Consider the following 14,061-nt stretch of genomic DNA (forward strand, 5'->3'; position numbering starts at 1 on the left):
ATGAATAGGAGTAGGAGTGCCACAGTCAGCCTTGTATATGTTTTGTGTGAACATAGGTTTAACCAATTCAATTGTTTATTGATTTCTGTAGCTTTATAGTAGGTTTTTGATGTCAGTCCATTAATTTTGTTCCTCTCTTTCAATATAGTGTTGTGCATTGTGGGTTTTTAACATTTTTATATAATGTATAGAATTAGTTTGCCATATGAACAAAAACTAAAATACCAGAGAAAATGATTGAGTTTATATTGAATCTGCATATATTAGTTAGGAAGAGCTGATATCATGCAATGTTTATTCTTTCAACCAATAAATGAAGATATTGTCCCCTTTCTAGTGATTTGATAATCAGATCTTATATATTCATATGTATTTTTGTTTTTGAAGTATTAATAACAGTGATATTATTTTAATTGCCAATTCCATTACTTGTAAATAGTAATATAGTTGAACTTTTTATATAAACCTTGTATCTTGCTACTTTGCTATAATTAGTTTTTTGTTCCAGGAATTTGTTGGTTAATTATTTCATACTTACTACATAGTTGATCTTGTCATATGTTTTATTATTAATAAAATTAATTTTATGTCCGTTTTCTTCTACCTGTAAATCTTTTGCATTTTTACCTTATATTTAATAAAATTCTCTTCTAGTATAATGTTGAAAAAGAATGTCAGAAAGGTATATGTACCCTTGTACCTGATTGCACTGGGAAACTATGACATTTATCAACAAGACATGTTAGATGTAGGGTCTTGTAAATATTATTTTATAATTTTAGACAATTCCCTTTTATTCCTAGTTTGCTGAGAATATTTATTATACTTGTTTAATTTTGGCAATGTTTCTCTATTTATAAGATAATGTGGATTTTCTACTTTCATCTATTAATGTCAAGTATATTGAATTATAGTTTTGATTCAGTTTATTTAATGCATACAGACATATCTGTGGCATTTTTCTTTTGTGTTTTTGAATATTATAACTTCCAAAGGTTTATTTCCATTCATCTATTTTATCAAATTTGTGGGAATAGAGTTCTTAAAAGTGTTTATTGCTTTGAACATCCTTGGGGTCCATATTATTGTCCTCTGTCATTTCTTTTTTTTAAATATCTTTATTTATACAATTTGATTATAAACATGATTGTAGTTGAGTTTCAGTCATATCATATAAAGAACACTCCACTTCACCAGTGCAACCTTCCCATCACCAATGCCCCAAATTTCCCTCCTCCCCACGCCACCCCCACCTGTATTTGAGACAAGCTTTCTATTTCCCTGTTTTGGTAAGATTCTCAACCTTTTATTTTTTAATTCTACTGGTGACAGATTCTCTTATTTTGGTTATCTGAAGAAGTATTTGTCTATTCCTCACTTTATACTTTAAAGGATAATTTTATAGGCTACAAAACTTGATTGGAACCCATTTCTCTTCTCATAGTACTTTGAATATTTTACTGCAGTCTCTTGCTTACATTATTACCAACAAGTCAAATGTTATTACTATTTTTGGTCTTTTGTAGGTAAGAAATCCCCATAGTTTTAGTAATCATTAGTTTATGTTTGATTTTCTGTAATTTGGAATTTATATACTAAGGCAGGGGTCTTCAATCTTTTTAAAGTGGGGCCGGATTACAGTCCCTTAGAGAGCTGGAGGGCCAGACTATATGAGCTACTAATTCCTACTAACACTGGACATATATTATATAAATAAAATGAAAACCATTTATAAATAAACAGATCACACACCAGTAATTCAATGGGAACTGTGGGCCTGCTTTTGGCTAATGAGATGGTCAATGTTCGGTTCCATATTTGTCACTGCCAGCCGTAACAAGTGATGTAAGTGGGATCAGTTAATCTTGATCTGGTTGGAGATTTCAGATGTTTCATTCTTGAAAAAGTCTGTTCACAGGCATAAGTGCTACCAAAGATGGTTACCATTTTGAGTACATGGTTCCTGATATTTGGCTATGTCTCAGAGGGGAGAGATGCATAGAAATTCAAAAGGTTACTTGATAAATGCATCTTTCAGAGAGTCACAATTCTGCAGTTCAGCCAGTTCCATTTGGTAAATTGTAAGGACATTTTCAATCTCAACAGAAAATGGGTTATGAAAAAGCTGTATGTCCTGTTCATGGAGATGAAGCTCTTTGAATCTAAATTGAAACTACTTTTGCAACAATTCTAGTAAGCCAGACATGTTTCCTTTGGGAATGCAACCAATGGTTTGTCTGCTGACAGGTTTTGAGTTGTTGGGAGATGACTGAAGTTTTTCTCCTGTACTTGTTTGATGAGAAGGCTTAATTTTACTTCAAATGCTTTCACATGCAATGCCATATCACAGATGAGCTTCCCCTTGCCTTAAGTTGCAGATTGAAAATGTTGAGTAGTTCTGTTATATCTGTCAGAAAAGGCAAGGTGCCATTTCCATTCTACATCTTGAGCTCTGGTACTTCTTGGTTTTTTGAAAGTAGAAAAGCTGTAATCTGCGGAAGTAAGTCATAGAAACGTTTCAAAACTCTCCCTCTACTCAGCCAATGGACTTCTGTGTGGTACAGAACATCTTCATGGGCAACATTTACTTCAGATAGAAATTCCTGAAATTGTCTGTGATTTAGTGCATGAGTTCTAATGTAATTAACACAAGATACCACACTTTTTATAACAGAGTCCCACTTCAGTGATTTACAACACAGCGCTTGTTGGTGGATGAGGCAGTGTATAGCAATTGGATAAGGATGGTTATGTTTGTCCATCTCTTGTGTAATGTGAGCAATTACTCCTCTCTTAGACCCCACCATGCTAGGAGCACCATCAGTTGTTACACTGACTAGTTTAACCCAGTCCAGCTCCAAACCATTCACAGTTTGGCAAACCTTTTCAAATATATCCACTCCTGTGGTTGTACCTTTGATACTTTGCAGTGCAGCAAGCTCTTCTGTGACTTCAAAATACTCATTTGTCCCATGCATATAAATGATAACTTGGGCAGAATCACGAACAGCATTGCTTTCGTCGAATGCCAAGGACAAATAGCAAAGTTTCTTTGCAGAGTTTTGCAAATGGTGCAGCAAATTTTCTCCCATTTCTTCAATCCTTCGTGTTATTGTAACTCCTGAAAGGCTCACTGTACTAAATAAATCAGCCTTCTCTGGACACGTCTCTTTGGCAACAGAAATAAGGCATTCTTTAACAAATTCTCCCTCCACAAATGGTTTGCCATTGCGTGCTATTAGCTTGGCAACTTGAAAACTTGCCCGCAGTGAGGAAGTATTTAACTACTTCTGCTTCACAAAAGTATTTTGCTAAGTCGTCAGTGTATGTTTCAGTTGTAATATTTTATCTTTTCTCACTTCTCCAAACAAACAATCATATTTATCTTTATGTTGAGTTTGATAGGGGCGTCGCAAATTGTATTCTTTGAACACAGCAACTATATTCTGGCATATCAGACACACAGCTTTTTCTTTGTACCACATAAAAAAGTAATCGTAAGTCCACTGTTCTTTGAATATCCTACACTCGCTGTCAATTTTTCTTTTTCTTGACATCATTGTTTCCTAGGGATTCCAAACTGATATTAGTGAAATACAAATATATGTGTATATATATATATACACAGTGTATGAACCCCCATTAGTCGCTGATGTGAACACTTACCTCTTGCAGGCTTTTCTAAGCAGACCAACTCAGTCCCTGAAAGTTCAGTTATATCTCCCTATATAATGCCCAAATTGATATGTTCGGAATCAGCATGTGAACACTGAAAAGGAATTGCAAAATGCATATAAAATTTTCAATGTAACCCCTTTAAAATGCTTCAGCATTGAACCCCTAATTTTCCACATGGGCAATTCAGCACCGAACCCCTAACCTCCCAACCACCACCCATCCCCTAACTTTGATTTCAGCACCGAACGCCTCACCACCCTGAAAGGGGAATTTTCATATGAGTCACCTACAGCCCAATTGGGCAGAACCCCCCCCATCTGGCAAAAATTTATTTCTATGGCACTTTTGACTGACCTTTGGCAGTGGAGGGAGTGAAGGAAAACCTCAATGACAGGCAGGCACGGCATACAGACACGAGGTTGCCTGGGGGTGGAGCACGCACCTTTTTACATCATATAGTCACCCACATGTGGTACACCTCCCCACGCAGCATCCGGCACCCTCCAGTGATGTCATCAGCAAAGCACTGTGCCAAGCGCCAGGCACAAGGGCGCATCAGTGTTCCTCTCAACACTGCCCTCATGCCCACCCTCCCAGAACACAATATGCCGTGGGCAGAGGCGATTGACGTCATCCCTGAGAAAAAGTGACACTGAGTGTATATGCTGGCAGGTATCTTGGCAACCAAACAGCGCTCACTACTGGCGGGCAGGATCAGACTCCTCTGGCCCTCAGGCTGTAGTTTGAAGACCCCTGTCCTAAGGTTTAGTTATTTTGATTTCCTACAGATACCACAGTCTGTGGTTTGTTGTCTGATTTTAATATAAGAAAATTTTGTCATTATAATTTTAAATAGCTTTGCAGCTCCTTTATTTTGACTTTTTATATTCACAGTAAGATTATGCCATGCCTATTGTAATTTACCCATAATCCTTAGTAAATTCTATTGTTTCCTTTCAATCCTTGTTCTTTTTACTTTCCATAGATTTCCTTACTCTGATATTCTTTCTATAGTTGTGTCTACTCTAATAATAATCCCATCAAAGCATTCTTCATCTGATTACAGTGTTACTTAATCTTTAGCATTTCCTCTGGTTTTGGTATTTAGCTTTTTGAAGCATTTTAAATAATGTTTCATGTTATCAAAAATAATAAATTTATATTTCAAGATATTAAGAAATATTTATAAGATAATGAAAGAAATGTACTCTATAAATTACCAGGTTAATAATGCATTAATAATGTAAATAATAAAAACCATTTAAATACATGATTTCTATGATGAATCCTTTCTGTACCTATAGGATCTTTCATATGATTTTTTATCCACTACCTCTATCCTTTAGTTTATTTAAATTTTATGACAATAAAAATGAAATGCTAACCTGCATATCTCAAAATATTATGGTGAACACTGAGTGACTGACTTAATGTATATAATTATAAATGTGTTTCAAAACTCTACAGCATTTTAATTTATCAAATAAAAATTTTACATTAATCTTTAGTAACTTCTGATTTTAAAGCAATACATAAACTAAAGTTAATTCATACCAAAATATATACACATTCATATAATTATAAATGTGTTTTAAAATTTTAAAGCATTTTAATTTAACAAATAAAATTTCCATTAATATTCAATTAATTTTATTTTATTAATTAATATTTTCATTGTAAAAGAATACACAAAATATGGAGTTAACTCATACCTAAATATATACATATATTTTTGTCTGTTTTTGGTTTTGTTTCCTAGAGCTAATGGAAACTTGCCAATAACTAACTTTGCTTGCCAAATATAAGACAGTTTTAAGTTAAGTTTTTTTTTGTTTGTTTTTTTGGACCACACCCATTTGATGCTCAGGGGTTACTCCTGGCTAAGCACTCAGAAATTGCCCCCTGGCTTGTGGGGACCATATGGGATGCCGGGGGATCGAACCCCGGCCCTTCCTTGGCTAGTGCTTGCAAGGCAGACACCTACCTCTAGCGCCACCTCATTGGCCCCTAAGTTAAGTTTTTAATATCAATATTTATTGATTTATTTGACATCAAATGTTAGGTTATTGAATCTGAGGTGGTTAATTAGTCACAGCACAGCTCCGCAAATTTTTCTGCCTACTCTGCAAGCAACTTTGGTGTAAACAGAAGTACTCTACGTGGAAAAAGAGCTGGGCCATTAGAGAGGACCTCCAAAGTTATGCTAATCAGAATTTATCAAGGATGTGGAGCAAAGAAGCAGAAAGAATCAGTAATATAGACAAGTTCTCTCTAGTCTATCACTGTCTAGAATGTGAACAAATGAAACCAGGAGAGATAAATCTACAAATTTCCTTGATTATTCATTGTCACTTACATTCACATCTTTGTCATCACTCAAGCATCCTTTCTCCCAGGTGGAAGAGGATTTTGCTGAGCTAGTTTTAACCATATTCCCATAGCCTCGAAAATCTCAAAGATTCTCTATCAGATAATTTAGGAAAAACTGAAAGAGGTTTTGTTGGTTTCTGTACTCCATAAGATGATGGAAAGAGATGATATTGAAGAGTAAGTATAAAACTGATAGAAGAAAGATGATGAAGAAAGGGGGATAGGAAGAGGAAGTGTGTGGATTTGTTTTTGTTTTTGTTTGTTTTTGAGCCATCCCCAGCAGTATTCAGGGCATATTCCTGGCTCTGTACTCAGACAGGGCCTGGGGGACTACATGTAGTGCGAGAGAGTGAACCAGTTGACTACATGGAAGGTAAGCATTCTACCTGCTTTGCTATCTCTTCAACCCAGAAAGTCTGTTTTTAAAGTTCAGGGATTCTGTGAAGAGGCATCAAAACCCAGAGAAGGCAGCTTAACCAAGGTCTCAGCATATTAAAAGCCAGATATCAAGCCTTCTCCTTTGATTTTTAAATGAGAATGAAAAATAATATTTCAGCTATTCATATATCAAGCATCATTATAATGTGCTAATAGTTATAAAATCTAATTTTAATATACCAGTATATAATGTTAACATAAGACATAACTGTTGCGTAGGCATATTCAAAAATATTAGAAACTATTATAAGAATAATTTTGGGGGGCAGCGAGGTGGCGCTAGAGGTAAGGCGTCTGCCTTGCTAGCGCTAGCCAAGGAAGGACTGCAGTTTGATCCCCCCGCATCCCATACAGTCCCCACAAGACAGGAGCAATTTCTGAGTGCTTAGCCAGGAGTACCCCTGAGCATCAAACGGGTGTGGTCCGAAAAAACAAAAAAAAAAGAATAATTATTAAGCAAGAATAACCTGTCATTAAATTTTTTATCTTGAAATTAATCATTTCTCTAAAGATTTACTCTAACAACTTTGGGTTCTGGGTCTACATATTTGTATTCTAAAATAATATTTTAAATCATCAAGACATAATATATCAGAGTGTAAACTATATCCTGTACATATCATCAGAGAATTATTAGCTGTCATTTAGAAAAAGACTGATGGAATGTGGTTAAAAACTGTTCATCCTTTCCTAATGTTGAGAAGTCTGGTAGTTCCCTACTATGCAGAATGAGAAATTAAGGTATCAGTATATGTTGTTTTTCCTTTTCAGAGTTATGAGACACTAGGAAGGATGCTCATGATAGAATGGTTTATGCCCATTTCTTGTCCCATAAAATTCTCTGCCATTTAGGCTCTGTTTCATGTTTATTTCTCCCATTAAGCCATTTTGGATCCAATTCAGTGTCATTCTCTTTCTCCTCTGCATCTGAAAAATGTTTCCCACTATGTCCTATATGTTGGAAAATGACTCTTTTTAACAATTAGATTAAATATATGTGTACCTATTGTTACACAGTGATCACCAGAGGAAAACAGATGGACACAAACACTGGGTTTAAGCACTGTTGTCCCTCTCATTGTATAGAAATATAGCATGGAAAAAAAAAACCGGGTGGGGGTAAAAAAAAAAAGGGGTGGGGAAAAAAGAAATATAGCAGGTATTTAATTGTTTTGTATGTTGGGATTCTGAGCTATATGTTATTTTAAAGGGACATTTTTATTGATTTTTATCAAAAAGCTTAGAAAGGGGGCTTGAGCAGTGGTGCAAGCAGTAGGGCATTTGCCTTGCACGTGATAACCTAGGACAAACCGCGGGGGATCTCACCCATATGGTCCCTCAAGCCAGGAGTGATTTCTGAGCGCATAGCCAGGAGTAACTGCTGAGCATCACTGAGGGTGGCCCAAAAAGCAAAAAAAAAAAAAAATCATGGAGCATCTATTTTGCAAAATAAGGAATTCATTTGCAACATGAATAATTATTAAATCTGATATTTAAATCTTATTTCCTGAATAAGTCTAGACCTTGACTATCCCATCACTTTCTTCCTTTTAAAAGATATATTTTAACCCTTTGAATTGGTTCTTGAAAAACTGTTATCTTATGCAACACCATAGTCACTAATGCACATCTGCAGTAGAACATTTTCAGAAGGCATGTTCAAGAATGCATGGAGATCCTGAATTTCTATAAGGCTCTCAGCAGACGAAAGATGGCTCACAGATCTACTTTTAGAGTCCTTTATAGTAACTCAAATAGCAAATTTTCTTTAAAGTGAAAATAAAAATCTCTGATCCCCATTCCAGATTTGCTAAGTCACAGTAATCCAGATCATTTCAGTTCCCCCAAATGATACAAGGCTTTGCTCAGGAGTAGTACAAAATTCAGGGATGCCCTGCTCCACACGTTGCAACACAGTCACCAAACCACTGCTATTCAAATCCCCAACTGTGAATAATAACTATATATTCATATATTTATTTTTATAGAATATATAATACAAAATCACTTTATAAATGTATGCAATGCTTCTAACATATTTACATATACATTTTACTTTTATTACAACAACTTGGTTATCTTGAAAAAGGTATTATCTTAAATTATCACTAGCTGTGAGATTGTTGTATGTAGTTTTGAATTGTTACAGCTTACCCAATTTCTAGAGTTATGACTAATAAATAAAAAATAACTTGATATTGACAGTGCTGGTGTTGAATATAAGACTTTAATTCTAGGGGCCAGAGCAGTAGCTCAAGTGCTACTTAGGACGGACCGAAGTTCGATCCCCCGTGCTCCATATGGTCCCCCAGGCCAGCAGCAATTTCTGACCACATAGCCAGGAATAATCCCTGAGCGTCACTGGGTGTGGCCCAAGAACAACAACAAAAATAAAGACTTTAATTCTAAAGTACTGATTTAAAATTTAAAAAGTATTTTATCAATCTTATTAAATAAAGTTTAATGGTAAAAATATAAAGAAAATAAAATGATCCCTGGAGGGTATAATGAATATTTTGCAAATAATTTATTTTAAGAAGAAACTTAGAAGTACTTCTTGTTGTGCTTTCAGTTGGAGGGATGTCCTCTTGGGATATCTAGTTGACTAACTCAATTTTCTTTCTCGTGGGCCAAAATGGTCTGAGCTCTTCCTCTGGTATATACATATGAGCATCATAAGTTATAACTGATGAGCCACTATAGAGCATTGTTACTATTGAAAGGATCTGTAGGCCCAAAATTGTTACCTCTCAGAGTAAAGGTTTTGTTTTAAAATACATCGGAGAATTTATGCATCCTCACCTATATCTCTAATGGTGCATCTTCTCTTCCTGAGTCAGTTCCTGTATTTAGTGGGGAGATGCTCCATTTCACAGATGCCAAAACCATGCCTGTTTCCCACCTCTTGTTTGGAGAACAAATAACCCACCCTGCAGAGGTAAGATGAAGGAGAAGGGTCATTCCCTTAAAGAAAACACAAAAATTAAAAGAAATGGGGAATGGCTAAAAGAATAGATGGTCAAGACAAACTATACAAATTAGGTGTTTAGTGACAACCTAGGTGTTCATGCTTCACATGAAGCAGGATCAGCAAGAATTTATACCTGTTCTATCATGCTAAAGATAAATTAAAGTACGCACTTAGTATCAGGGAGCTAGCTCAGGCTTTTGGGGCTTAATTCTTACATGTGCAAGTACCTGCATCTGATCCAAAGTACAACACAGCCCCCAAGCACCACTGACTGAGCAGAGCCATGGAGATCTCCAAGCATTCAGGAATGTGGTCCTTGTAACCCTTGAGCATCATAGGGCCTAAAAAGCACTGAATCTTTGTGCTCTAGCATTGAACTGCCAGGCCCAGTGGGTCAGGTTTTGCTGAGAGTGGCCCCAAGTTCTTCTGAGTATTGGAAAGCCCCTCCAAAAAATAAGAAATGTCTTAAGATTAATGTAGCAGAAAATATGATTTACATTGGGAATATTAATTATACCACTATTATAATGGCAAACCCAAAAGCAATCAAAAATTCCCATCACAAAAATAAAGCTAAAAATATTAAATCCACTCATTAAATTCTAAGTAGTCATTACAATTGCATTTCTGAAAAACATTTAATGACGTGAAAAATGCTGATATCACAAACTATATTTTGAGAAAATATAAAATCATGAATATGCATAAGGTATATTTATAACAATGAGTAAACTAGGAAGAGAAGCTGTTTCCGAATAGTATGTTTAGTGATTTTCTCTTGTAAATTCTAGCTTCTCTAGACCCTACAAAATTGTCATAACTAACAAAGTTATAAGTTATATGTTGTATTTTTTTTCTTGATGAGCAATGCATAGTGCCATGAAGTAGAGGAGTGGGTGATAGGCCAGGTAGAGGCATATCTCTTTGAAGCTCAAGCAACAATTGAGACATTCAATGCAAGATTTCCGGTGTTTCTATTTAGGACATCATTCGGTGCCTGCATTGTACTCAAGGATAGTACAATCTATTTATCCATTAATTCTGAAATCAGGACTAAAATGTTACAATTGATCAATGACTAGACTTAATATTATCACATTAATTAACCCTTCTCAAATTTACATTTTTCTTTTATTTGCTTGTTTTTGTTTATAACAAAATTACTTTTATTGATTTATTTAATTGAGGCACATACATGCTGAGTTATCCCAACTTTGTCAACGTTACATTCCACTGAGGGACCAAATAGATAGTAAATCAGGTAAGACACTTGTGTTACACTTGGATAACCCAAGTTTGATCTCTGGCACCCCACAAGTTCCCTGAGCATGTCAGGAGTTATCTTTGAGCCCAGAGCCAGGAGTAAACCCTAAGCACAGCTTGATAGGGCTCAAATCAAAAACAAAATTCAACTGAAATTTTATGTCTTTTAATATGTACATGAAGAAATTTTGGGTTCAGGGAAGTAGTACAAGGGTTAATATCAGCACCCCGTATTTTATCTAAACACCACCAGGAATAATCCCTAAGTACAGAACCAAAAATAAGCCCTTTTAGCCAGGTGCAGCCCCAAAACAAATTAAAATAATGTTTCCCATATGTGTGTAATGTGAATTGCTGAAGTAAATGAACTGGCAATAAGCATCAAAACCTACTCCTAGAGTCATTAAAGAATATTTTAATTACCATAATTAAGAGAGAAAAACATAGGATGAATGAAGAGTTGGAGATATTGGTTGTAATGTGGCACAGAAAATTTGATCGTAAGAATGATCACACACAGAAGTCTGAAGCAAAACCTTTAAATTATATGATGCCTTTAAATCAATGATAAATCAGTTTAAAAACACTGAAAATAAGTTATGTAAACCACAGTGCCTAACATAAAAAAATCAACACAAACTTTAAAATTATTGTAATCTTTTACTTATACCTTAATACTTTAAAATAAAATGAAAACTAAAAATGTATTTATAATAACAGCAAATTAAAAGTTAAAAAGATTTTTAGTTTTACTGAGGTATAATTGACAATATTATAATATACTTAATGTATACAATGAAATTATTTGATATATGTGTACTTTGTTAAATGAGTCCCACAATCAAACTAATTAACATATACATCACCTTGCATAGTTCGTTTTGGAGAGAACTAAAAGTTATATTCATTTGTATTTTCTTGCAGGTGAGCACATTAGACTGGGTACGCGCAGAAAAAACCTATAACCTCTGTGAGGTGTTATTTAAAGTTCACAAGGTGGGTGCTCTTTTTTTATTAGATACTTTCATATAAATAAGAGGTCTTGGATTTAATGAAGGAGATAAATGTATATTTGACACAGTCTATTAAAAATCAAAACATTGTATGAAAATGTTCTATATTAATTATCCTCTTTATCTTAAGGCACCTTGTTGTTCATTGAGACAGCTGATTGAATAGTTGGTGGATGGATGGACAGATGGACAGATGGTGGATGAATGGATGGTGGATGGATGGATGGATGGACAGGTAAGTGCTTGAATGGCTGGGTTGTAGATGAATGGTGTGGGTGTTAACCTGCTATATACGTTTACTCCTATTAGGAAGCGTTTTTTTTTTTTTTTGGTTTTTGGGCCACACCCGGTAACGCTCAGGGGTTACTCCTGGCTATGCGCTCAGAAGTCGCTCCTGGCTTGGGGGACCATATGGGACGCCGGGGGATCGAACCGCGGTCCGTCTCCTAGGCTAGCGCAGGTAAGGCAGGCACCTTACCTCCAGCGCCACCGCCCGGCCCCAGGAAGCGTTTTTTAGTTCCAATTATATTAATGTACCCCAGAAATTCAATTAACTGCTGTTGTTGCTGGTGTTTTTTCTATAAAAACTTTTACACTTTATATCTTTAAGATTTCCTGAATGACCAGAATAATTAGTACAATAAATCTTTAAGAGGAAAAGTACATATTGGCGAAAAATGCACCAATTTTATTTATAACATTCAAAACAATCTTTCAGAATAATCCAATTTAGTTGGACAACTCCAATGAACTAATCTGTTGCAAAAAAAAAAATGAATTGCCTTTGTTTCTGCAAGGGTCACACCTCTGTGAAATGAACTCTCATTCCTAATAAGAAATCTTTATTACAGGATATCAGGGCTTATCTGGAGTATTCTGTGTGTTTCATACTTGCTTGCTGATGCTATGTGTTGACATATCAAGGATAAAAATAACTAAGCACGTTAATGTAGATTTCATCACATTAAAAATTCTAGAAAACATATATTTTATAGTAAATATTGACAAATCTTAGGTCATAGAGGATTCTTTCTAGCAATAAATTATACAAAGAAATTAAAATGTTGAATTTAAAATGAAAAAAAAATGGGAATATCCTTTTTCTAGTATTTCAAAGTTCCTACTCTTTGAATTAGTTGAATTAGTTGTGGTCACATAAATCTCCTGGTTCATGGTGTTTCACATCTGTGACTTGATCTTTTGATTCCTATGAGTCATGAGACCAGACATGTATCAAGTTTAGTCTTTAGTTCTCCTCCTGATGCTATCAAGAGTCCATTCATAAAAAGAGAGGAAAAGAGATAAGTGAGCAGAGATATATCAGACAAGCTGCATCAGCAAAAGTCTATCTGATTCATATGTATGGGGGCAGGAAACAAAGAACACCAATGAATGGTACAGAGACATGATGGCTCTCTGAAACGGGAATGGTGAAACAGCTTGCTCTACAATTATCCTGGTCATCACTCAAATACTTTGTTTTCTTGACCATCAGTTCCTTTATTTCTGAAACAGGGCCCATAATGATTTACTTATACTCTGCTATATTTTGTGACACTTTTTGAAGAGGTTGTTTAATGATTATAATCTCCTGCATAATAAAGAACTTACTTAGCAGGTCTTCAGGTCATTTTTGAGCTGTGTTTTTTGGAGTTTTTATTCTCTTTATACCCCCAAGCCAACACAAGATCTGTGATGTGAATATCAACTTTAACTGTGCATTAAAATTGCCTGAAAGGAGTTTAAAAGGATCAGGGGGTCAGAGAGCAATCTCAAGGACTTGAGCATATACAATTTGCTTGTAGGAGTCCTGGACCTGCCGGGAGTGATCACTAAGAACTGAACTAGGTATTTTCTATGTGCACCTCAGACAGTTCCCTCAAAAGAAGCTCAAGCTCTTATTTTATTTTTTTATGTGATGCAAAAATATCTATATTAATTATATTAAGTTTTTAAGTTTTTTGGTATATTAATATCATTGAAGTTGACTTTATAAAGGTTATAATATAATATATAAATTTTGTGAAATAATAAGTTATAGATATAACATTTTATACAGATATAACATTTTATTGTACTAATATATACTTTAGACTGAATCATGGGATATAAAACTAGATAAAACAGTAACCAAAGGTATTGTTATTTCAAGTTATTAACAACAAATGAGGAAGTTCATTTGCTGTGACAATACCAATCTTCTTTAACCTTGTGTCCAATTTTGTTTAAGTTCTGCCTTTTATCTTCAAAATAGTTGATATTCGTTCACTCATTGACTCATACACTAAAATTTATAGTCAATAGAAAAATCTTTGTCTTAAGGATCAA

The 14,061-nt window shown here is 34.9% G+C and overlaps 1 protein-coding gene across 1 annotated transcript in view; it reads left to right on the forward strand.

The window, feature by feature from the left end:
* SNTG2 (syntrophin gamma 2) overlaps positions 1–14,061 on the forward strand; it is a 329,060-nt gene that overhangs the window by 241,541 nt on the left and 73,458 nt on the right. The window contains exon 14 of the mRNA XM_049784652.1: positions 11,645–11,716. Coding sequence (XP_049640609.1) covers positions 11,645–11,716 — 72 coding nt within the window. The remainder of the gene's footprint in view (positions 1–11,644; positions 11,717–14,061) is intronic.

This window comes from Suncus etruscus, chromosome 12 (assembly GCF_024139225.1).
Source record: "Suncus etruscus isolate mSunEtr1 chromosome 12, mSunEtr1.pri.cur, whole genome shotgun sequence".
Taxonomy (NCBI): Eukaryota; Metazoa; Chordata; class Mammalia; order Eulipotyphla; family Soricidae; genus Suncus; species Suncus etruscus.